Below are 13807 nucleotides of genomic sequence, written 5' to 3'. Positions count from 1 at the left end.
TGGGTGGGTGCTTGAAGGTGAGCTTTGTGCTGCTATGGCCTTGAGTGTAGGTAAATTAGATGCACCTACAGGCTGAAAGACATAAACTGTTGATGTTAAAATAAATCAGGGCTGATTATTTTTCTTCATTAATCAGCGGCCCATTTTGCCTCATTTTTTAGATCTCACAGCTCATATCAGTGTATTGAAATTGCTCATATTATTTGACCTTCAGTCCAAAACCCAGATACTTTCAGTTTATTGTCATATATGACAAACAAAGCATCAGATCCTAACATTTGAGAAGCTGGAGCCTGAGTATGTTTATGTTTTGCTTAAATACTGATAGGATGAATTGGTTTTTATATATATATATATATATGCTATGATGCCAATGAAAAACACAAAATCAATGAATTATGAATAAATAAAAGACGAGTTATTCTGTGTAAATGTCGCAAAGAAGCTGTTGAAAATACATCCTGTTGTGTTGTTATACAGTTTTTGTTTAGCTGCTGCATATTATAATAGGGCATGGTTGTATTTGGTTATCATGTATTTTTTAAATTATACTTTACATATGTTGTGTCTGACTTGGTGCCATACTTTTAGGGGCTTACTGTGCTTGTTCTGCCTGACATCTAAAATGTGTTTATTTAATATATTTTCTAAAAGAGGTCAAAAACATCTTCCAGAGAAACCAGTGTGTTTCTGTCATGTGTTCATCAATAAAACTCGATGATTTAAGCGTATAAATAATTTAAATAACCATTAAGCTGTTTATCAGAACGATCAGTATGTTTATGGATCATTATCATCATTTTGTTAACAGCATATCTGCTGGGTTTTTCGTTTTTGTCAGTGCTGAGGCTGAATTCACGGTCCCCTGGTGAGACATCATACATGTTTCAGGCGGTTCATCCGGTGGCGTGCTGACGTTTTTTGCAGGAATGTGTGTGATTTGCGGGGTTTGCACCGGGGAGGGCGACGGGAAGTCAGGCCGCCTCCCATTCGGTATAAAACCTCCCAGTCCAACACCAGTCTTCCTCTTTCTGTTACCTGGCTAGGGGCAGCAGCTTTGGTGAAAACCCAGAAACACCGGTAAGTTCAACATTGATTCATAAGCGATATAGCGAGTCAGAGTGAGGACTTTAACTGTTTTTCATCTTTAATTATAATTAGTTTGGAGTTTTCCATTCGAGTTGAGTGTTAATTTTTTTCACAGCAAACTTTGCCTTTTCGGTTATGTAACTTCACACTAACCTGTGGAATTTTATTTGGAGCAATTAGCCATAAAAGTTTGACTAGTTATCACCTGTCGTTTGCTAACGATCAATGCTAGCGTCTTTTGCGTGTTTATTGAGCTTTAACTGGTTTATATTTAAGATTTGAACTAAAAGCGAAGGTTTTATGAGGGTGGAGAAAATGTGGGGGAAAAGCGAACAAAGACGGGGCTGCTGAAAGCGCATATCCGAGGATGCTGGAATGGCATATCTTCCTTCTCTTCCCTCCATGAAACAACTGCACGTATTCTTCAGTGACAGGTGTTGGGAGTCTGGACGAAATGGCTTGTGAATATTTGGCAATCTTTGTAACTTTATACGACGTGGCCCACGGAGGAACACGTGTCTCGGCTGGCCTGTGGCCGAGTGAGGCCTACCAGCAGCCGCTGCCTGTTCGCGACACGAATCGTGTGCCGCTACTGTTGAATAACGATGGCTGTTTTTAACCGTTTTTGGGTTTATTCGAAGTGTAATCTTCACTGGCTACAGTTTTTTTTAAATGGACTACCGCCAGAGTAGTGTTCAAATAAAGCCGGGCCCACGATATCATGGATCAGTTACCGTCACATCACTGTCCCCTCCGGCTAACTGTTAAACATTGGTCTGATAAATTACTGTTGGTGTTAAAATTATAGCTAACGGTCGTGTCAACTTTTTTCGTGACAGAAACTACAACAATGGGAAAGGAAAAGATCCACATCAACATCGTGGTCATTGGCCATGTCGACTCCGGCAAGTCTACATCCACCGGTCACCTGATCTACAAGTGCGGAGGAATCGACAAGAGAACCATCGAGAAGTTCGAGAAGGAAGCCGCCGAGGTGAGCATTAATATACATTTATATTTTTTGTCTTGACAACCGTTATAGTCAATCCAAGATGGCGGCGTCAGCGTGCCTTCTCGGAGCTGATCCCTGCCGCCCGGCACGAGGGTGTAGCATCTGTGTGCGCGCACGCTGGGTGGGGCCTAACGCGAGCAGCGGTGACTGTGCACTTTATTCAGTCCAGGCCTCCGACTGTCAAAAGCAGAATACTGAACATACAGTGAACTAAAAGTTAAAAATTCAAAAACTTAGGAATGTGTTTATTTTAGTCTCTGTACTAGTTTGACTGAGTGACTACAGTAAAAAATGACTGTACATTTAAATCTAGATTCAGTTTCTATGCACAAAAAATTGGTTTAGGGTTGAAATTCACCTAATTTGACATGTTTTTTTAATTCATTGGCTGTCATATCAGGAAACTATGAAGAAAAATTAAAGCCAGTGCCCTAGAACAATGGTGACATTATTTAATGCTCGGGTTTATTCAGTCAGCCACCCACAACTTGTACAATTACTGAACCATCAAAACAAGCAGTTTGCTTTCTAACTATGGTTGTGTGTACAGTCTAGTTTTTATCCAAAATTTTTAACAGAGCCAGTACAATGTCCTCTTACCTGATCAAATCAATTGACAGTTAAACCTTATCAAATGTGTTGCTCCACAGATGGGCAAGGGCTCCTTCAAGTATGCCTGGGTGCTGGACAAACTGAAGGCCGAGCGTGAGCGTGGTATCACCATCGATATCGCTCTGTGGAAGTTCGAGACCAGCAAGTACTACGTGACCATCATTGATGCCCCTGGACACAGGGACTTCATCAAGAACATGATCACTGGTACCTCTCAGGTAATCATCACATTTAAAGCGACATAGAGCCAAAGCTGCATTTGATCCAGCTTTAGTGTATATAGAAGGGGACTTACTTATGATTTTGCTCTTAGGCTGACTGCGCTGTGCTGATTGTTGCCGCTGGTGTTGGTGAGTTTGAGGCTGGTATCTCCAAGAACGGCCAGACCCGTGAGCACGCCCTGCTGGCCTTCACCCTTGGTGTGAAGCAGCTCATCGTTGGTGTCAACAAGATGGACTCCACCGAGCCCCCTTACAGCCAGGCCCGTTATGAGGAAATCACCAAGGAAGTGAGCGCCTACATCAAGAAGATCGGCTACAACCCCTCAAATGTTGCCTTTGTCCCCATCTCTGGATGGCATGGAGACAACATGCTGGAGACCAGTGAAAAGGTGAGGAAAGCTGTTTATGGATTTCATTTTTTGGGGGAGGGGTTAACCCGACTGAGCTACAACTAAAATTTTTTTTTTTTTTTTTTGAATCTGTGTAGATGGGCTGGTTCAAGGGATGGAAGATTGAGCGCAAGGAGGGTAATGCCAGCGGAACCACACTGCTGGAGGCCCTGGATGCCATCCTCCCCCCCAGCCGTCCCACTGATAAGCCCCTCCGTCTGCCCCTGCAGGATGTCTACAAAATTGGCGGTAAGAATGGAGTAACATTTTATTACCAAAGATGGTATTATGAACCGCTCAAATTGTCTATCTGAAATACTTAACCAATTAATTTTTCTCAGGTATTGGAACTGTCCCTGTCGGTCGTGTTGAGACTGGTCTCCTGAAGCCTGGCATGGTCGTCACCTTTGCTCCCCCCAACCTGACCACTGAGGTGAAGTCTGTGGAGATGCACCACGAGTCTCTGCCCGAGGCTGTCCCTGGTGACAACGTTGGTTTCAACATCAAGAACGTGTCAGTCAAAGAAATCCGTCGTGGATACGTGGCTGGTGACAGCAAGAACGACCCACCCAAGGCTGCTGACAGCTTCAATGCCCAGGTTGGAATTTTGAACTGGAATGGACAACTTCCATGTTTGGGTTAAATTGCATTTGCAGACTGCTAATTTAAAATGTGTCCATAGGTCATCATCCTGAACCACCCTGGCCAGATCAATGAGGGTTATGCCCCAGTGCTGGATTGCCACACCGCTCACATTGCCTGCAAGTTCAAGGAGCTCATCGAGAAGATTGACCGTCGTTCCGGCAAGAAGCTTGAGGACCACCCCAAGTTCGTCAAGTCTGGAGATGCCGCTATTGTTAAACTCATTCCACAGAAGCCCATGGTTGTGGAGCCCTTCTCCAACTACCCTCCCCTTGGTAAGTTATGTACTAGAGGTCCATTGTAACCCCTTTCAGATATGCTTAATCATGCTCAATACTTGCGCAACTAAAATAAAAAACATGTTACTCACCTCCCTTCTATTTCCAGGTCGTTTTGCTGTGCGTGACATGAGGCAGACCGTGGCCGTCGGTGTCATCAAGGCTGTTGATGTCAAGGAGATCTCCGGAAAGACAACCAAGGCTGCAGAGAAGGCCCAGAAGAAGAAATGAATGGTCGTGCAGGACATCCAGCAACAAGATGTGTGCCGGCAGCAGTGGGCCACTCCTACTTCTTCCCCCCACCCTGGATCACCTTCTCTGAGGCAGGGCTCTCTACTCAAGGACTGGCTTATGCTGATTAAAACCCATCGCAAAAGTTTTCGCAGGAAAAAAGAACTCTGTGGCATTGTCACTTACCTGAATCACATGACGGTGCCTCTTAGTTAAGTTTAAGTTGGAAATGGTTTAGAACTGTATCTTGATGTTAATGCCACAAATTTAATTGGAAATGAAGCTGCTGGTAACTAATAAAAATAAATGTCTTTGAAAAAATTGAAATTGGCCTGTCTTGTCTTCATCCTCTAGTGTTGCAGTTGGGTGTAGTTTCCCCTGTCACAGGCGAGCCTCTCTATTCTGTGTTGCAGCTGTTTTTGACCATGCTATCCGTGTCCGGTGATGCACTTGTCAACCAATCGCCTTGATAGGAGTTATGCAGCCCCAGCCAATAGCACCCCTTATTTTTTAGTCTGACAGCAACAAGAGCATGCACAGCCCTCCCTCTCTTCTGGTTCGGTATAAAAACTCTGGACAGATCACATTCTGTCCTTTTTTCCCTCCGCTCCAAATCAGGGGACGTCTTATTTGCTGTGCACAGGTTGGTGAAATCTATTTAATAGATGCTTAAATATGCATAGTCACTTGAGCTGAGGTAGTATTCAGAGTAGGGCATTTTAAAACTGCTTATTTTGACCTGAGCCAGAAAATCACTGAATCTAGACTAAAGACCAGATGTTGCTTGGCTAATTTTATATTTTAGTGTGGTTATACTAAAAAGGTTAGAACATGCAAGCTCACCTTTTGTATTTCTCATCCAAACTGTGGTAGTGAATGTCGTTCTTATTCAGCTTGATCTTATGAAGCTCAATATTCCTGGATTTTCAAAAACCCGCAATTAGGGAACAGTTACTGTGAACTTGACTATAAATGAGTTGCCAGATTTTTCTTTCTGCCAGTCATGGTAGTCCTTTCTACACTCGTGAACGCGCACCCTTCCACCCCAGTGCTGGCTGTAAGGTGGCTGGGGTGCGCGCTTGCATCAGTTGGTAACATGGCGGCTCTGCGCTCCCGGCGCAACATGGAGGCCGAGTAGCCGGCATCGAGCACATGCTGCATGACTCACCAGTGTCGCTTTCCGGCGGCGTGAACGAGCATCGTCAATGACAGTTTCACTAGAAAAGAGTTTCCGATTTCGTGTATTTTCCCCACTTTGTCCCTGTGAAGTCAGTAAAGCTACAGAAACGAAAATTTACGTTTATTACGCAGGTACAGCGACATTTAATGCTGCATTCAAGCGATGTCAGCGGAATGGGAAAACACCCTTTGCTTGGTAGTGTTAAGGCATTATGCCAAGGTGGTTATCGCTTGTGTTAACCTTGGTTGAATGGTTAAGCGACCTCAATTAGCTGCTGTCCTTACACTTTTGACAGTTTATTAGCTCAATCGAGTTAATTACTGTTAATATTAGGCATTAGTTTTATGCAATTGCCTGCGATGGTGCATTTATTACTATTCTGCGAACAGTTAACTATATATACGATAACTGTTTGTTTTTCAGCAAGTGGGAGATGTCAGTGGTGTTAGAAATTCCCCATTTCTCCTATTTGCAGTGACAAGATTTGTGGTTCCAAGTTATGAGGCTAAAGTGAACGGAATCGTAATCTTTGTGTAATTGATGGGACATGAACGTGGCATTGGGCCAGCTACCTAATGATCGATGCACCACACATGATATTACATGTTATGGGTGTTGTCATCTTATTTTTGATCGAGTCAGCGTCTGAGGAACCTCCCTAGAAAACTCACGCTATTTTGAGACAAATTTATACCTGATATTTAATTTTAAGTCAGGCTAACTTCCCTAACCCACCGTGGTGTTTATTAATTTGATTAGCTTCTCATGAACTCCCTAACGTCAGCTGATTTCGGTCCCAACGAGCTAACTTGGGACAGTTTACAACCTGATATATTTAATTTTAACGTCGACATATCTGTTCCTCGTTTCGTTATAGACAGTAAATCGAAATGGGAAAGGAAAAGATCCACATCAACATCGTGGTCATTGGCCATGTCGACTCCGGCAAATCCACCACCACCGGTCACCTGATCTACAAGTGCGGAGGAATCGACAAGAGAACCATCGAGAAGTTCGAGAAGGAAGCCGCCGAGGTTTGTGTTGGCGACACCAGAGGACTACATTTAAAGTTTTTAACACACAGTCACATTGTATGGGACATGAAACCACAGGGATACAGACAACCAATATGCATTAGAGATGGTGGGTAAGGGGTGTGGTGGGAACTGCACACTGATATTAGCTGGTTAAAGCCGCCACCTACTGTTTGAAGATGTGCACTGTTCTCATCGCTGTAACAAATTATCCTGTTAAAATTTGAAGCTGTTAATCATATTTTTTTTTTATCTCACATAAAAGTCGAAACTTAATGTGTCATAGGTTAATATAAGTAGCACAAATGAGTCTCTACTATATCTATATTACATGCAGCTATAACCATTATCCCTCTTGGATACATGATTAAGTAAATATTAGAATAAATGACAACATTAGAGCTGAAGCAATTAGTCGATGAAAGGATTAGTTGATAAATAAATATTTGGCAACTATTTTGGTTGTTGATTAATCGTGTCAATCATTTCTAAAGCAAAAATAGCGAATCAATGCTAAATACTTTCTGATTCCAGCTTCTCGAATAAGAGGATTTCCTGCTTTTCTTTATCACATATTGTCAACTAAATATTTTTTGATATTCGGCCTTATGGTCAAACAAAACATGACTTTCAGTTGTGATGGGATTTTTTTCAAATCACATTTACACTATATGAAATATTAGACAGATTATATAGGTACACTCAGCTACGGCAACTTAGAAACTTTAAATTATTCTACACATTAGCCTGATGGTTTAGAAGAAACTACACATTCAAAATCACAGGAACAAATAATATTCCTAGCTGTTGGACGGTTAAATATTGTAAAGTAAAAGAAAGAATGTATATTGAAATAGACACAGTGTAGTAAAGTGAGCTGATTAGCAGCTTCAAACATATGGTAATAGTAGTATAGTAATAGTAGTAGCCTCCCAGCTTTAGATTATATTTTATTTTTGTAAATCCCTTAATTTAATGCTTTGGTAGCAGCGCTGAAACTCAGCATCATATTGGCAAAGATATTAAAAAAAAAAAAATCAGACCTTACCCAGCCCTACAGGACTAGATGCTGATCATTAATGTAGTAATAAATTACACTTCTAGGGATTAGCTCATGATTAGTATTTGTATTACCCTGATGAACAGACAAGCATTATGTAATGTAATGTAAACAGTGACTGTTCTATTTACAGTGAGCACCTATTTAGAAACTATGCTCAGGTGGCAGAGGAAGGGGTGATGGGTGACACTTGCTATTTCAATAAGGTTCAAAGCAACAACAAAAATGTGTGTCATTAAATTAGTCCCATTACATATCGTAAATTCAGTTGTAATTAACTGAAAATTTAGGTTTCTCATGTCTATTAGCAGATGGCAACAGAAAAAAGTTTTTCTGCCAAAAGAGGCATAATTTTATCTTAAAATGTCTTCAGTTAATATTTCTGTCTGATTCATACATTTCCCCTTTATTTCCTGCTTTTATTTGTGCTGACTTAATCACAATAGATGGGCAAGGGCTCCTTCAAGTATGCCTGGGTGCTGGACAAACTGAAGGCCGAGCGTGAGCGTGGTATCACCATCGATATCGCTCTGTGGAAGTTCGAGACCAGCAAGTACTACGTGACCATCATTGATGCCCCTGGACACAGGGACTTCATCAAGAACATGATCACTGGTACCTCTCAGGTAAAAGCAAACGTTTCTAATCTTTTCTGAGCTGACTTACAACATTAGTCTATGCGTGTGTGTGTTTTACAAAGTTCTTCCTGTTCAGGCTGACTGCGCTGTGCTGGTCGTTGCCGCTGGTGTTGGTGAGTTTGAGGCTGGTATCTCCAAGAACGGCCAGACCCGTGAGCACGCCCTGCTGGCCTACACTCTGGGTGTGAAACAGCTCATCGTTGGTGTCAACAAGATGGACTCCACCGAGCCCCCTTACAGCCAGAAGCGTTTTGAGGAAATCACCAAGGAAGTGAGCGCCTACATCAAGAAGATCGGCTACAACCCCGCCACTGTTGCCTTTGTCCCCATCTCTGGATGGCATGGAGACAACATGCTGGAGGCCAGTGACAAGGTGAGGGACTCATGACAGGCTAAGATTAAGTTGGTGTGAAGGAAACTCCTGAACCTTACCTCAAATCAAATTCCTGTAAATCAGTCCATCATATATCTGTGATAACGACGCAGATTTATGTGATTTCTATTCCCTTTTTTTGGTTTCAATCATCACTTCATCACCTTTGCCCTCTTTCCCTGTCTCCCCTTTCTGTGCCTGTGTCTGAACTCTCCCTTTCAGATGGGCTGGTTCAAGGGCTGGAAGATTGAGCGTAAAGAGGGTGGTGCCACTGGTACTACCCTGCTGGAGGCTCTGGACTCCATCCTGCCCCCCAGCCGTCCCACTGACAAGCCCCTGCGTCTGCCCCTGCAGGACGTCTACAAGATTGGTGGTAAGTATTCTCACATAACGTCCTGTAGACACAATACGACATCACGTCAACCTTTAAAATGAAGAGCGTATTAGAAACACGCTGCCTCCCGCTCACTCTCAGGTATTGGAACTGTCCCCGTCGGTCGTGTTGAGACCGGTGTCCTGAAGCCTGGCATGGTCGTCACCTTCGCTCCCCCCAACCTGACCACTGAGGTGAAGTCTGTGGAGATGCACCACGAGTCTCTGCCTGAAGCTCTCCCCGGTGACAACGTCGGCTTCAACGTCAAGAACGTGTCCGTCAAGGAGATCCGTCGTGGAAACGTGGCTGGTGACAGCAAGAACGACCCACCCCAGGCTGCTGATAACTTCACCGCTCAGGTGAGTCTCAGGGAAACCAACGAGGAAGAAAATAAAGATGAAAAGAAGGAAGCAGGCAATTGGAGGAACTCGCCTCGGATTGCTTTGTGATCTGTTAATCTTCGGGATTATCTCGGCTTCGCTTTGAGGGATTTTATGTTTATCTATTTGCACAGACGTTATGGTAACAGTAGTTCCCTTCATTTCTACCAGTCATTAAAAACATACTACCCAAAGCAATACAACATCAAACAACAATATTGCAATAAGTGATATATGGATAGATAGAACTAAAACTACGAGACAGAATTAAATCATTTCAACAGAAAGCCTGTGTTTTAAGATGCAGGCATGGGGTTTCAAAGAAGTGGGCTGTTTGGAGGCAGTGGGGTCTGATGAAGGCTGCTGTCGAGTTGCATTGTGGAATCAGGATATCTCTTTCTTCTTAAAGAAGCCTTCTTTTTCAAAACCTGATTCTTGTCAGTCCCCGTAATTTACAGAAGTGCAATACTAAATCACTGTGGTGCATCTTTAAATTAAGGAAGGAAGATTTTCTCTCAGTGAAATGTTATTGTGGTCTGAAGAGGCGTTTACTTCTGTCTATAAAGCTCTCTCATCCTCTGTAAACCACCAGCACAAACTGTATGATTATATATCTCAGGCCAAGTGAGAAGTGAGCGCTTGATGCCACAGCTCTCACTAACAGCTGATATCTAAATATGATTCCCTGATCCGGATCGAACCAGGGGTGATGCTCCTATCTGGTATTCACCTCAACCATTAAGCTGCTATTTTTTAACTATACATAACTATTCCTGTTAAAAAGTGATTATTATTTAGCTTCTCTGTTAAACCACACAGCAGTTTATCTTCATCTCCTCCTCTGGCAGAATAACTCAGAGGAAACCAGCATCAGTCAGATCTCAGGTGTTGCTCCTCTAACCTCCATGTCTCTTCCCCTCGTCTCTGCAGGTCATCATCCTGAACCACCCCGGCCAGATCTCCCAGGGTTACGCCCCCGTGCTGGACTGCCACACCGCTCACATCGCCTGCAAGTTCAGCGAGCTGAAGGAGAAGATCGACCGTCGTTCCGGCAAGAAGCTTGAGGATAACCCCAAGGCTCTCAAGTCTGGAGACGCCGCCATCATCACCATGGTGCCTGGAAAACCCATGTGTGTTGAGAGCTTCTCCCAGTATCCCCCACTGGGTGAGTAAAACACTGTGTTTGTTTCGTTGATGAAAGAATTTGTTAAACTGTATTTTAAAGCCAAACACTCAGTTAATGCATCTTTAAGTTTCTCTGCAGATTTAATCACTTATAATCTACATTCTCCAATAAGCCTGTTAGTTGTGCAGAATTACTATCTAGAGTTTTTTTAACAATGTTTGTTAAAGACAGGCGGTCAGGAGCAGCAATATCTGTTTTTACTTAACATATTAATCAAATAATTTGCAGTTGTTTGTCTAAATTGTAATACAAATAAGAAATTTGTGTGTGCAAATATCTCATGTCAGTTATTAAATAAATTTCATACCATCTCATTAAAGTTTTCACAGAGGTGAAATATACACTTTGTGTTAAATAAGCTTTTAATGATTAATCAGCCACTGATAAAGAATAACAAGGGTGATGATCATTTAAGTTAACAGTTTCCAGATTTGCAAAGGGCCAATCAGCCCTTGTGTTTTCACCTAGTCGGGAGTCATGATTCAGAATCAAATCAAATCATTTGTTTTCATCACGGCTGATTGTTGATAAAGATTCAGGCTAAAATGAGCATCAAATGTAAAAATATGAAAATTGAAATTATTTTCATTCTGTTAATTTGCCTAGTTAAATGTGTTTTAGTAAAATTTACTTTGTATAATTATGGTCCACCAGTTTAATTGTAAACACTGATGCAATTTATGTCAAAATTAATAGTTTTGATCAGTTTTTAATTTACTTATAATATATATATATACTGTATTTATACTAATACCACATATGCATTTTAAGCTTTATAGCCCTTGATATGTGTCTTTCCTTTTCATCTGTTTATGTAGTTGACCCTGGTGCTGACAGTTGCTCTTACAGTCGCTCCCTTCATTTTATGGATCTGAGCTTGAAACATGTTTAAGCTTCTCACTGACTCCTCTGTTTGCGCCGGTTCTTGTCTCTTCCTCTCAGGTCGCTTCGCTGTGCGTGACATGAGGCAGACCGTGGCTGTCGGCGTCATCAAGTCCGTCGAGAAGAAGCTCCCCTCCGGTGGAAAGGTCACCAAGTCTGCACAGAAGGCCGAGAAGAAGAAATGAATTCTCATGCAGGACGTCCAACAAAAAGTCATGTCTCAGCAGCAGCGGGCCGACCCATCCTTCCTTCTTCTTCCCTGCTACCCAGCGCCGTCTTCTCTGAGGCACAGCTCTTTACTTAAGGACTGGCTTATGCTGATTAAAACCCATCGCAAAAGTTTCCGCAGGAAAGGAAGGCATGTGCCTTTTAGGGGAAACTGTGATCATGATTAAGTTGAAGCCAAAACAATAAAAATCTTAAACATTGCCAAATTAAAATGTTTCTTTTGTGTTTTAATATATTAGTGTTAGAAGAAACTGCTTCACACACACACACTTCACCCACAACTACAGTCGGTCAGAAAGGTCAAAACACACTGATTATCAGTTTTCAGCCTGTTCTCATGAAATTGTAAAATGATAATGGATTATATGTTTTCTTTTTTTCTGATTGACTTTTTGTTTCTTTTCCAAAAAAAAAAATCACACAGTAAGACACAAACCGAGAAGAGGTATCGATAATAATAATAAAAACAATTCAACTAAGAACACCAAAGACAGGGAAGAAAAAAAAATGACACACACATTGGTATCACCTGGTTAGCCAGTGAATATTATATTCATGTAGGGGCCCCAAAAACCTTCCTACCTATTGTTTAATTTAAAAATGAATTATAGTTCATCATACTTGGCTGTTTTGGTCATTTCTCCCAACCAGCCGTTGAAAGCTGATGATATTTTTTGTTTTCCAGTGCCTGAGCACAATCCTACATCCTGAGCCAGTCGCAGAGTTGCTGTACCATCAATCTCGTCCCTTTTGGTGTTACGCCTAGGGACTATACTCATAAAAATGTTTTTTTTTGATTACCATATTCGTTATATCTACAACGTGTAGGAAAAGTCTAGAAAAGTACTGAGTTTGACAGATGTTTCCATCAATATCTTTGTGATAATACAAAGTAGAAAAAAGGTTTAAATGCTGTTACAATCTGTGGACTCTCCACTCTCCGTCTCATATTCTTGCATGGTTAAAGTGACAGACAACACTTTTTATTTTAGGCATTTATTATACATTTATCTCCTATTTTACTTGCATGTTTTTCAAGCACCAAAATAATAATAATCCGACAAATCCACCACCACCGGTCACCTGATCTACAAGTGCGGAGGAATCGACAAGAGAACCATCAAGAAGTTCGAGAAGGAAGCCGCCGAGGTTTGTGTTGGCGACACCTGAGTAGTTAAAGGTTTTAACACACAATCACACCAGCTAAAGCACAATGAGACCGTGAAAACATGAACAGTGTGAGGTTGCAGGTGTAGTTAATGTCACTGCTCTGTTGCAATGTTTGTACTATTGTTATCAAGGTTATAAACACTATATCTTGAACATCTTCAGGCGTATCAGGGGCACTTTTAGTTTTATTGGTGACTTTACATCCTCTACTTCCCAGTTCATCTACGGAGCACCTCAGGGCTCATTCCTTTACAATATATGTAGTAATATACTGACAAGCCCCTCCATCTGCCCCTGCAGGACGTCTACAAGATTAGTGGTGAGTAGAATCATGTGGTACAACATCAACTCACCATCACCTCATATTACTTCATATGACACACAACAAACATCCTCCTTTTTTTTTTTTCACAGTGTGAAAATATCAAAACAACTCAAAACAAAATCAGAAAAAAATCACAGATTTACAGACTGTGGCTGTCGGTGTCGTCAAGTCAGTCGAGTCCTCCTCCATGTTGCACCGCCATGTTTCTGCCGTAGCCTCGGAGACACAAACCAAACACTGGCTCCAGAGAGGGTGTTTCACAATGTTACATGACCTTAAGGCCACTGTAGGTTCTCCTACACACTCTGAAGGGAGGGTTAGTCAGTTGGTTGCAATCTGCAACCTCAACACTAGAGGCCGCTAAATCCTCCACACTGGTCCTTTAACTTCAGACTTTACAAGACCATAAACTTCTGATATTCCCACTCACATCTGTTCTGTCAATGGAAACCTAATCAGTAGAGTACAGTGTCTTGATGGTTGTTGACACTAACACTTCTGGTC

The 13807-nt window shown here is 42.0% G+C and overlaps 2 protein-coding genes across 2 annotated transcripts; both read left to right on the top strand.

Moving 5' to 3' along the window:
• The first annotated feature begins 926 nt into the window (after window positions 1-926).
• Window positions 927-4801, top strand: LOC111645613 (elongation factor 1-alpha). Its single transcript, XM_023394866.2, has 8 exons — window positions 927-1080; window positions 1929-2083; window positions 2752-2931; window positions 3027-3323; window positions 3422-3572; window positions 3665-3921; window positions 4006-4240; window positions 4353-4801. The coding sequence occupies exons 2-8, from the start codon at window positions 1940-1942 to the stop codon at window positions 4472-4474; spliced, it is 1386 nt and encodes a 461-aa protein (XP_023250634.1). The 5' UTR covers window positions 927-1080; window positions 1929-1939; the 3' UTR covers window positions 4475-4801.
• Window positions 4802-5010: 209 nt separating this feature from the next.
• On the top strand, window positions 5011-12020 carry LOC111645612 (elongation factor 1-alpha). Its single transcript, XM_023394865.2, has 8 exons — window positions 5011-5117; window positions 6532-6688; window positions 8195-8374; window positions 8463-8759; window positions 8982-9132; window positions 9235-9491; window positions 10443-10677; window positions 11641-12020. Exons 2-8 carry the CDS (start codon window positions 6545-6547, stop codon window positions 11763-11765), a joined length of 1389 nt encoding a protein of 462 aa, XP_023250633.1. The 5' UTR covers window positions 5011-5117; window positions 6532-6544; the 3' UTR covers window positions 11766-12020.
• The last annotated feature ends 1787 nt before the right edge of the window (window positions 12021-13807 follow it).

The sequence above is a fragment of the Seriola lalandi genome, unplaced genomic scaffold (genome assembly GCF_002814215.2).
Source record: "Seriola lalandi dorsalis isolate HSWRI2012SDOR001 ecotype SW California unplaced genomic scaffold, Sedor1 jcf7180002054954, whole genome shotgun sequence".
NCBI lineage: Eukaryota > Metazoa > Chordata > Actinopteri > Carangiformes > Carangidae > Seriola > Seriola lalandi.
The sequence above is the reverse complement of the archived record's forward strand: the minus strand, read 5'-3'. Positions and strand labels throughout refer to the sequence as shown.